Source organism: Hyla sarda, chromosome 1, assembly GCF_029499605.1.
Source record: "Hyla sarda isolate aHylSar1 chromosome 1, aHylSar1.hap1, whole genome shotgun sequence".
In the NCBI taxonomy this organism is placed as follows: Eukaryota; Metazoa; Chordata; class Amphibia; order Anura; family Hylidae; genus Hyla; species Hyla sarda.
Genome location: NC_079189.1, coordinates 289,168,569 through 289,180,917, shown reverse-complemented (window position 1 = coordinate 289,180,917; position 12,349 = coordinate 289,168,569). Strand labels below are relative to the sequence as shown.

General features: G+C 38.8%; 1 protein-coding gene across 1 annotated transcript in view; it reads left to right on the top strand.

Annotated features, from left to right (window-relative positions):
* The window catches only part of DIRAS1 (DIRAS family GTPase 1), a 44,186-nt gene extending 33,168 nt beyond the window's left edge, over positions 1 to 11,018 (top strand). The window contains exon 2 of the mRNA XM_056575075.1: positions 3,888 to 11,018. Within this exon, the coding sequence (XP_056431050.1) occupies positions 3,907 to 4,503 (597 nt within the window). The 5' untranslated portion in view covers positions 3,888 to 3,906 and the 3' untranslated portion in view covers positions 4,504 to 11,018. The remainder of the gene's footprint in view (positions 1 to 3,887) is intronic.
* Positions 11,019 to 12,349: the final 1,331 nt, after the last annotated feature.

Sequence of the window (12,349 nt, the reverse complement as noted above, 5' to 3'; positions counted from 1 at the left end):
GGTACTGAGTGATATATTTAAGAAAATGTTTTTTTTGTTCGATCTGACGGGTACGCTTTAAAGACTCCCTGTGTGGTTTTTTTGTTTGTTTGTTTTTTTACATCATTTTGATATATTAACTTTTTTTATACAGATGCTCACGGCTTGTATATTAACATATACCCCCCAATAGGACCTCACTTTGAGGGTGAATATAATCCCCTATAACACATACCTAGGCTGATATGTAAAGGGGTAATCCTAACTTTAAATTAGGTTGACAGAGGTACATTGAGGTGTTCAACTCAAGTGTGGTGTGTTGGACTCTGTATGTGAATGGCACTGGCTCTGATACCTACCTTAGCTGAAAATTTTGCATCCCTTTGATTGTGATGCCTGGGGGTATCAACCAGTGCCATAGTATATACCTACAAACCCTGTATGTAGGTTTCACTAAGAGTCCTACCTGCCTAACATTTTATGATATAACATCATATATTACATTCTTAACATAATCGGTTGCATTGGGATTAGCCAAGTTCTTTGCCGTTATTTATAGTTACCACTACCCTAAATTGGTCATAAGATTTGACATCTATAGCCTAAATCACATTCTGTGCTCAACTTGCGCATGCGCAAACTATCGCATTGTGCGCGGGATGTGCGGGCAGTAATCCGTCCGGAACTTTCGCACTACATACAGCGAAGAGCTGAGAAGCTGTTAGTAACACACAGCCCCCCGCCACTGGAGACTTTCTGACGGCAGTGTAACCGTGAGTAAGCCGTCAAGCGGCATTCTGTGCGGTGGCTTCTTTTTCCCTAGGTAACTTGGAACAATCAAAGTGATGGGGCATTTTCTTTTACAGGTATTGGGTCTCCTATGGCCGTGAGTGTAACAAGATACACTATATCTATAGGAAGGAATCTGGAGATGTGTGATTTATAGCCCTCTATTCTCTTGTGTTTTTTTATTTATAGGTACCGGAGGCCATCGTCACTGCCATATGAGGGGTATAGATAGGGGCTGCCATACCCCAGGGGTACCCCACTTCTGACCACATATATTATCTCTAAGAAATGTATGCGTATTGCTGCCACTCTTACCTCGGACCACCTAAAAATTTTGTGTAAATGTTTGTGTTCTTATTATGTACACAGTGCTTCTTTCACCCTGAATATAATCACCTTTCCCCCTCCCTTTAGTCATCTTTATCAGCCGTTCACTTAAAGGGGTACTCTGGCCCTAAGACATCTTATCCCCTATCCAAAAGATAGGGGATAAGATGTCTGATCGCGGGGGTCCCGCCGCTGGGGACCACCGCAATCTCTCATGCAGCACCCACCTGCCTCAGTTGCACGAAGTGATGATCGCTCTGTGTCTGAAGCCTCACGAGGCCGGAGATACTCCGACTCCGTGGTCGTGAGGCCTCAGACACAGAGCGATCATCGCTTCTTGCAGCTGAGACAGGTGGGTGCATGCATGAGAGATTGCGGTGGTCCCCAGCGGCGGGACCCCCGCGATCAGACATCTTATCCCCTATCCTTTGGATAGAGGATAAGATGTCTTAGGGCCGGAATACCCCTTTAAACAAGGACTACAGTTGTAATTTAACCCTTTCCTTGCTGTGATCTATTTTGTTGTGGTTTATTCATCATCGTCAGCAGTTCACTGCTTAGAAAAGGCCTGCAAGTATGCCAATAATTGCCTGGTAGGGTCAGGAAAAGTTAAATTCAGCAAGTATTCAATGATATCTGCTTTTTGATTGGCATCTGTCATGATCTTTTCTGTTGTTAAAGTCGCCGTCAGTTGAAAACTGTATAAAATATCTATTGTATAGCCAGCTTTAGGCTCAGTCAGCGATGTTTTAACAGTGGGTCCACCTCCTAGGACCCCTAAAAAGCAGTGGTCCAGCTAAATGCACCTATTAAACTGAAATGTTACCTGTTGTAGTTCAAGAGACATATATACTACAGTCATGGTTGTAAATGTTGGCACCCCTGAAATTTTTCAAGAAGATGAAGTATTTCTCATAGAAAAGGATTGCAGTAACACATGTTTGTTATACACATGTTTATTCCCTTTGTGTGTATTGGAACTAAATCAAAAAAGGGAGGAAAAAAAGCTAATTGGACATAATGTCACACCAAACTCCAAAAATGGGCTGGACAAAATTATTGGAACCGTTAACTTAATATTTGGTTGCACGCCCTTTGGAAAAAATAACTGAAATCAGTCGCTTCCTATAACCATCAATAAGCTTCTTACACCACTCAGCTGGAATGTTGAACCACTCTTCCTTTGCAAACTGCTCCAGGTCTCTCTTATTGGAAGGGCGCCATTTCCCAACAGCAATTTTAAGATCTCTCCACAGGTGTCCAATAGGATTTAGATCTGGACTCATTGCTGGTCACTTCAGAACTCTCCAGCGCTTTGTTGCCGTCCATTTCTGGGTGCTTGTTGACGTATGTTTTGGGTCATTGTCCTGCTGGAAGACCCAAGATCTCGGACACAAACCTAGCTTTCCTTCTCTGGGCTGTACAGTTCGACCCAAAATCCGTTGGTAATCCTCAGATTTCATGATGCCTTTCACACATTCAAGGCACCCAGTGCAAGAGGCAGCAAAACAACCCCAAAACATCATTGAACCTCCACCATATTTTCCCAGTAGGATTTTGGCTTACTCAAGTTCATTATGGCAAAATGTAGTCTTGGCTTTTTAGGTCTCTGTGTCAGTAGTGGGGTCCTCCTGGGTCTCCTGTCATAGTGTTTAATTTCATTTAAATGTGGACGGATAGTTTTGTGCAGACACTAATGCTCCCTGAGCCTGCAGGATAGCTTGAATATCTTTGGAACTTGTTTGGGGCTGCTTATCCACCATCCGGACTATCCTGCGTTGACACCTTTCATCAAGTTTTCTATTCCGTCCACGCTCAGGGAGATTAGCTATAGTGCCATGGGTTGCAAACTTCTTGATAATGTTGCGCACTGTGGACAAAGGCAAATCTAGATCTCTGGAGATGGACTTGTAACCTTGAGATTGTTGATATTTTTCCACAATTTTAGCTCTCAAGTCCTCAGACAGTTCTCTTCTCCTCTTTCTGTTGTCCATGCTTAGTGTGACACAGACACACAATTCAAAGACTAAGTGAACTTCTCTCCTTTTATCTGCTTTCAGGTATGATTTTTATATTGTCCACACCTGTTACTTGCCCCAGGTGAGTTTAAAGGAGCATCACATGCTTGAAACAATTTTTCCACAATTTTGAAAGGGTGCCAATAATTTTGTCCAGCCCATTTTTGGAGTTTGCTGTGACATTGGGCCTCATTTACTAAGAGTTTCGGGTTTTTACTAGTGGGAAAAGTTGTTTCAGACATGTAGGATTCCTCTCTATTTGCTGTTGGGAAAAGTTGGGAACATTTTCTGACCAGCTTTTTCTAGGTCGATATTTCCAGCCATTTACCCCCAGGATTTTCTGTGAATTCCATAGTAAATCGGTCGGGTTTTGAAACCACGCCCCTTTTGCGACTGACCACGCCCCCTTTCGGGTTTGTCGGATTTTTCAGGCGCACACTGTCACACACTGGCGCAGACATGTCTCAGACAAAGTAACCAGACAAAAACTGGTTGGTTTCAGCTTAGTAAATGAGGCCCATTATGTCCAATTTGCTTTTTTTCGGTTTAGTTCCAATACACACAAAGGGGAAAAAAACATGTGTATAGCAAAACATGTGTTACTGCAATCCTTTTCTGTGAGAAATACTTAATTTTACAGAAAAATTTCAGGGGTGCCAACATTTACGGCCATGACTGTATTTATTCTGTGATTGTGTCTATATATGTTTTAAGTTTATAACACATTTTTCTTTTGCAATAAGTTTGATTGTGTATTCTTATTTTTTATTGTAGGACGCAAAAAGCTGTTAAAATGCCAGAACAAAGTAATGATTATCGAGTAGTTGTGTTTGGTGCAGGAGGTGTTGGGAAGAGCTCACTAGTTCTACGTTTTGTGAAAGGAACATTTCGAGATACGTATATTCCCACCATAGAGGACACATATCGACAAGTCATCAGTTGTGACAAAAGTGTTTGCACCCTACAAATTACAGATACAACTGGAAGTCACCAGTTTCCAGCCATGCAGAGGCTTTCCATTTCCAAGGGCCATGCCTTCATCTTGGTCTTTTCAGTCACCAGCAAACAGTCAATAGAGGAGCTAAAGCCTATCTATCAACAAATCCTGCAGATTAAAGGAAGTATAGAGAGTATTCCTGTAATGCTAGTAGGAAACAAGTGTGATGAAACGCAACGTGAAGTGGATACAAAAGAAGTGGAGGCATTGGCCAAAGAGTGGAAATGTGCCTTCATGGAGACCTCAGCCAAGATGAATTATAATGTGAAGGAACTTTTCCAAGAGCTTCTTAACTTGGAAAAAAAAAGAAACATGAGTCTGAATATTGATGGCAAAAGGTCAAGCAAGCAGAAGAGGGCAGAAAAAATTAAGGGGAAGTGCAGTCTCATGTAAGCAATGAAAACACTGGTGCATCCATTTCATTCATGTATATGCACAGTCATACCAGTTTTCTCTTTTGTTGTTGCTTTGAAGAAAAGAAGTCATGTCCTTGCTGCATTTTAACACTGTGACTTTCTAGGCATACAGAAACTGCCTTGAAATTTCATTGTGCAGCAACTACAGATTTTGCTTTACATCCAAATGTCATTAATTTTATTTTTGGAGAATGCAAAATCTGACAGAACAATACCCCTTTTTCCCCTTTTCTATTTTATTTTATTTTTTTAACAAAGAACAGTGGAACTGTGAAATATCTGTTTTGCTTCACCATGCATATATAACACAATAATATACAAGTTCATAGCTGTTAGCCTAACATATACAGATGTATGACTCACTCAATTCTAAAAGGGTGGTGCTTAAATAAAGTATCAGGAATGTGTCCTGGTCCAAAAGATCTTTCAAAAGGGATGTTTTGAGGAGCACAAACAGGTACATTAAACAGAGTCACCTTTGACCTTATCAATGTAGTACTGTCATGACAAAAAAAGGCCAGAAACAAGAAAAATGGTACTTCACAGACTTGACTTAAAAAAGCAATGTGCATGCTTCTGTCGATTGTTCATCTGAAAGATTATACTGTTCATTGAATTTAAAGAAGAGAAAACCTTGGCTCTACAGATTAAGATATTTTATTTTGTTGTTAACTCACATAGCATTTATGTGAGTCTGAAGGTATGGACTTGACTACAATGGTAAATACACACCTATATTGGCAAATAATTAACTAGAAAAAAAGAGGGAGACGAAACTTTGGCACTTATTACTTTAAACATGTTCTTAATATAATACCAAATTATGAAAAAGAATAATAACATGTCAAATTGTGGTTTATTACTCTTTGTAAGAGCCGAAAATGAACCTGAGGCTATGTTCACACACAGATGTTTGGAGGGGGGGTTTACATACATCAGATGAACAATATAATGCCCAAAAGTCGAACATACTTTTCCAAATAACAACCCAAAAGCAAAAAAGGCTAAACATTTATGGTAATTTTTGAGACTCAAAAAACAATGTGTGAACCTAGCCTGAGATACTGCTGATGTATGAAAACTCATTGAAAAGTATTTATATACATAATAACATTCAGCTTCATGTTGACTATACATATTGTAAGAGGAAAACCTTCTATAAAAATAGATGCTTTGCTCTTTTGTCTGTCCACAACCTATTACAAAACTCTGTGTGGCAAAATGGGACAGCTGCAAGCTGATACTATGGAGGCACTTAGAGTATTCATATTTGTAGTGCAGTATATTGTGAATATTTCAAAAGAACAAGCAGACCTACTTGTATATGGCCTTTGTTATTGATAAAGCATGTATAAATCATTTCCTAAAAAAATATCCAAATATTTGAAAATGAACATGACATTTATTGATAAAGATATTATTTTCATAGAATGTACACTATGGAAAGGGGTTGTCAAGTACAATGTTATCAATCATCATACTTATATATACAACACATATCTTGTAACCTTTACCCTTCCCTGATGTAGAAAGCTAGCAACGTATGTATGATGTTCATCATCTATGTGTAGTATTAACCTAATTCAGAGCAAAGCGATAAAGGCACAAGAGGTAGGTAAATCCTATTTGATTTGCTCCTAAATCATGCATCTTAGGCCCATAGAGATGTGTTTCCAAGCACAATGTAGTTATTTCCAAATAAACAGAATAGCACACAGCCTAAAATTCTATCAAGCATGAGTTTTGAAGGCAAATTTTACACAGTAAATGTGTAGCCATTGAATTCTCCATAAAACACAATAAAGCACGTTTGACTACAATGTTTGTCAATCTACAGAAGGTATTGTAAAACACAGTGTTTTGGAAACTAAAGAGTATCCAAAAACTGAAGAGCACAAAACTTAATGTTAAAAGCACAAGGAATTACCAGATATTAAGTAGGATAACCTTTTTTTATTTATAGAACTGGTGTTTTTTGTTTCACATGTATAGACCATTAAAGATAGCTACAGGGTCATATTACTCTGTAGATAAGGAAACATATACTGTATTCATGTTAAGTACAATCAAAATGTCCGTTATGTTTGTTCATTGGCCTACAAGAGCATATGTCCAATGAGAAAGGAACTAAAGATAAAGATACACAAATACAAATATACAAACATATATAGTTAGAAGCAAATACTTATTGTATACAGCAATGAAACAGTATAGAGATAGGAACCAAGCATACAAGTCTGGTGGACCAAGGACCAAAACCTAGGGACACAAGTGAGGAACCAGCGATGTTTGTCTGTAGAGTCAGGAACCTAGGTCTACAGGTGTCTACAGAGCTATGTACCAGGGCTAAGTATCTGTGGAGACCGAAAACACTTGATCATGCAAATGGAAACTAAGGATATGTGTTCATAAAGAAGTGTACCAATGATCTTTGTCCCTAGGAGAAATCTGTTCAGGAACCAGATGTTTTTATATACAGTCATGACCGTAAATGTTGGCACAACTGAAATTTTTCAAGAAAATTAAGTATTTCTTACAGAAAAGAATTGCAGTAACACGTTTTGTTATACACATGTTTATTCCCTTTGTGTGTATTGGAACTAAACCAAAAAAGGGAGGAAAAGAAGCAAATTGGACATAATGTCACACCAAACTCCTAAAATGGGCTGGACAAAATTATTGGCACCCTTTCAAAATTGTGGAAAAATAAGATTGTTTCAAGCATGTGATGCTCCTTTAAACTCAACTGGGGCATGTAACAGGTGTGGGCAATATAAAAATCACACCTGAAACTAGATAAAAAGGAGAGAAGTCCATTTAGTCTTTGCATTGTGTGTCTGTGTGTGCCACACTAAGCATGGACAACAGAAAGAGGAGAAGAGAACTGTCTGAGGACTTGAGAACCAAAATTGTGGAAAAATATCAACAATCTCAAGGTTACAAGTCCATCTCCAGAGATCTAGATTTGCCTTTGTCCACAGTGCGCAACATTATCAAGAAGTTCGCAACCCATGTCACTGTAGCTAATCTCCCTGTGCATGGACGGAAGAGAAACATTGATGAAAGTTGTCAACGCAGGATAGTCTGCATGGTGGCTAAGCAGCCCCAAACAAGTTCCAAAGATATTCAAGCTGTCCTGCAGGCTCAGGGAGCATTAGTGTCAGCGCGAACTATCAACATTTAAATTAAATGAAACGCTATGGCAGGAGACCCAGGGGGACCCCACTGCTGACACAGAGACATAAAAAAGCAAGACTACATTTTGCCAAAATGAACTTGAGTAAGCCAAAATCCTTCTGGGAAAACGTCTTGTAGACAGAGGAGACCAAGATAGAGCTTTTTGGTAATTCACATCATTCTACTGTTTACCGAAAACAGAATGAGGCATACAAAAAAAGAACACAATACCTACAGTGAAATATAGTTGAGGTTCAATGATGTTTTGTGGTTATTTTGCTTCTCTGGCACTGGGTGCCTTAAATGTGTGCAAGCCATCATGAAATCTGAGGATTACTAACGGATTTTGGGTCGCACTGTAGAGCCCAGTGTCAGAAAGCTGGGTTTGTGTCTGAGTTCTTGGGTCTTCCAGCAGGACAATGACCTCAAACATATGTCAAAAAGCACCCAGAAATGGATGGCAACAAAGCACTGGAGAGTTCTGAAGTGGCCAGCAATGAGTCCAGATCTAAATCCCATTGAACACCTGTGGAGAGATCTTAAAATTGCTGTTGGGAAATGGCACCTTCCAATAAGAGAGATCTGGAGCAGTTTGTAAAGGAAGAGTGGTCCAACATTCCAGCTGAGAGGTGTAAGAAGCTTATTGATGGTTATAGAAAGCGACTGATTTCAGTTATTTTTTTCCAAAGGGTGTACAACCAAATATTAAGTTATGGATGCCAATAATAATTTTGTCCAGACCATTTTTGGAGTATGTTGTGACATTATGTCCAATTTGCTTTTTTTTCCTCCCCTTTTTGGTTTAGTTCCAATACACACAAAGGGAATAAACATGTTTATAGCAAAACATGTGTTATTGCAATACTTTCTGTGAGAAATACTTCATTTTCTTGAAAAATTTCAGGGTTGCCAACATTTATGGCCATGACTGTATAGGAATTAATTATCTTTTTCAATAGACATGAGATCCAGAGATAATTGTTACAGAGACTAGAGCCAAGTGCACATGTTATAGGAGATGGGAACTAAGCACTTATGTCTTAAGACAAAGGACACTGGATAGCATATTCTGTGACCTTAAGGGCCTATATTTATAGGCATAAACAACTGATAGTTTTCTACATGGAAGAAAAGTAAATGTACGATCTGTACAAAATGGAAATAAATTATAGTTCAGTAGAGCTTGTGTGAGATTATGATCAGAATTTACTCAACTGACTTTATATGGAGCATAAATACTGAATAATGCATGAACTTAGATTGGGAAAAGCAATGGAAAAGTAATGAATAATAACTGTATATTATAATTGTATATAAATATATGCAGTATCTTTTATCCAAGTGTATACCCAAAATAAACTAAGAAGAGCATGTTAAAGGTGTGTCTGTTTTCAGATAACCCCCTTATAGGTGCTGTTTTATGACATGTTTAGCGAATAATGTAAAGCAACTTCCAGAGCAGGTCTCAGCAGCATCATAAACAATGGATGGCCTAGACAGTCATTGATTACAATGGGTTTTCTGCAATGCTTTGTTTTCCACTGTGACGGTTTTGCACAGAAATCAGCCATAAGCCACATCAAGACTCCTTTACCACAGGTGGTGAAGGCATTCCTAGCAGAAAGACCCAACCAGACATCATTTGTAAACAATTATGCACATATTATATTTTTAGAAATGAAAAAATAAAAAATAGAATCCAAGACATAGGAATGGAAAAAAAGTTTAATATTAAATACAATTTACACTACAAATTGTTTTCTGCTCTAGGGTCTATTTACAGGTACAGTATCCTGCACATAATTGATGCGCAGGATTTGTAGCTGCTAAGGCTGTGCTTAGTCAATTATTTTACACTGAACTCTGCAGCATAAAATCTGTAGCATCAAATTATGTTTATCAAATATGCACAGGATACTGCACCTGTAAATACCCCCTTAGGGTACATTCCCACACGGCGTATTTGCTGCTGCGTATTTTATTTTCTCTGTTGAAGTCAATGGGTAGGAAAATACGCAGCACCAAATACGCTGCAAATACGCAGCAAAATACACCGTGTAGGAACGTACCCTTAAGTTGTGTTCAGTTTTACTTCACGCCAAATTAGTGTTACTTAAGGTTATGTTCACACTGAGGAATTGGGGCGGAAATCACGCTAAAGATTTCCACCCCAAAATACATTTTTTTTCTGCTCAGAATTAGCAGCGATTTCGCGCGGAATTCCGTGCGGAAATGCAGGTTGGAGAGTGGGCGATATATATGTATTTTTTTTATTCATAAATACTCCTTTTTTTTTTCATGCGGAAATTCCACGCGAATTCCGCATGGAAATGCTTCTGACTGAAAAAAATATATATAACATTGATCTCTATGGGAGAACGACGCTGATTCCGCCTGAAAGAAAGAACATGTTCTTTCTTCAACATACTTCCTCGTCAGAATTCTGCTTGAGGAAATTCCTCAGTGTGAACTGGGGGGCAGAAATTCTGCACAGCTCTATGGGGATGTTCACTGCTGAATGATTTGGAGAGGAAAAAGCGAGCAGAATTACTCGTGGAAATTCCTCTCCAATTCCTCAGTGTGAACATACCCTAACACTGAATCATTGCCATTAATATTATTTTCTATAAACCTATTAGAGATATTGTTAACTCTTGAATTATGTTTCTTTTTTAGGTGATTGTATTACATGGTCAGTATAGCATTTACCGTTACAGAGATGGTCAAAAGATATCCTTGTCACTTCGGCTAAAGACCGCTCCTTTAATACAATTACAATGCTTTGACAAATCATTTTTATTTAAGGTAATTTATTGGGCAACAAAATAATACATATGTTTTTAAAGAAACAATGTATGAGTTAGTGTTTTTATTCTTCCAAGATAATAGTGGTCCATTGTCTAGATCAGTGATTCCTAACCTTATTACCATGGAAAAATGCTGAACAATTGAGTCCCAGGAAACCCCACCTCTAATTCCTCTCTGTAGGGGGCTGTTTTACCATATATACTGTCGTTTTAGATCTTTCCATATGCTGTGTTCTGAGGAAATCATACGTTTCCTGGTTGGGAAACACTGGTTTTAATCCAAAAGTGACTGTAAGTCATATGTAATTGCTCTCTTATACTTCTAGAAGTAAAAAAGAAAAAAAAAAATATATATATGTGCTCTATGAAACAGCAGATTACACTTCTTCACAACTTTGCGTTGTGATATTCATTGTTTGGGTTTAATACAGTCTTGGTACAGTTACTTGGTAGCATAATTGTCCCTGTTTAGATGCCCTCCTGGGGGGGGGGGGGGGGGGGACATTAGTCCCTACTCAAAGCAATTCAGTGGAGCTTACTGACAGTTTTTGTCTACATAATATACCCCTAAATAACATATATGAGAAGGTGAAAATGGTGTAAACTGTTCCAAATTTATAAAAATGGCACATGTAATTAATCTGGTTAAACTCACAAGACATGTTTTCACCACCTCATGGCTGCTGTACATGTGGACCAGGATTTTACGCCAAAAAATAGAGCAACTCTGATACATTTGAGGCATTTGATAGCTTTTTCCCTCCAGTTTTTTAAGGTTACATCATAGAAACAGCTGTATTATGTATGTGTATATCAAAAAGTTATTGTAACATAAAGGGTAAAATTCTGCATTGAATATGACAAGCTTTCAATCTTTGTACTCACTTTAATTAGCTTAAATGCATGTAAGCAGCTTGAATTGATAATAGGCATTACTAACCATAGTTAGCACTTAGTTCCATTAATGGGTAGGCCATTCTATATCTCATTTTGAAAGTTTAAAGGGGTACTCCTGGGGGGAAAAAATTTTTTCTTTTCTTTTTTAAATCAACTGGTGCCAGAAAGTTAAACATATTTGTAAATTATGCAGAAACAAAGAGGTAGTATGCACTCACCGCTGGTAAGCTGCTACGGCCTCCGAGTGCGGGATCACCACGGCATGAATAGAGATGATAAGGGGCGTTCAGAGGCTACGCCGGCTGTTTCGGACGTAGGAATGTCCTTCCGGCTTTCTTGAGGCCGGAAGAAGGACGTTCCTACGTCCGAAACAGCCGGCGTAGCCTCTGAGCGCCCCTTATCGTCTCTATTCATGCCGTGGTGATCCCGTACTCGGAGCCCATAGCAGCTTACCAGCGGTGAGTGCATACTACCTCTTTGTTTCTGCATATATTGATACTTTACCTAGTGTGTGCACCCCGCAGGTGCTGCGTATATACTGAAGTGAGTCCGGACGCTCCCAACAGTTACCTCGCGGTATTGTATGTTTGCTTTCCCCATTTATTTGGTTTGCTATCTGGTGTGCTCTCTCCTTCTTGGATTTTCTATGGATATTTGTTAATTACTTCTATAAAAAAAAATCTTAATCCTTCCAGTACTTATTAGCTGCTGAATGCTACAGAGGAAATTCCTTTCTTTTTGGAACACTGATGACACCACGACCAAAGTGCTCTCTGCTGACATCTGTCCATTTTAGCAACCGTTCATAGCAGATGTATGCTAAGGGCAGCATGGTGGCTTAGTGCTGGGGCCTTGGGTTCAAATCCCACTAAGGACAACAATAAATAAAGACTTATTATTATTATTATAATAACGTCAGCAGAGAGCAGTGTGTTCGTGATG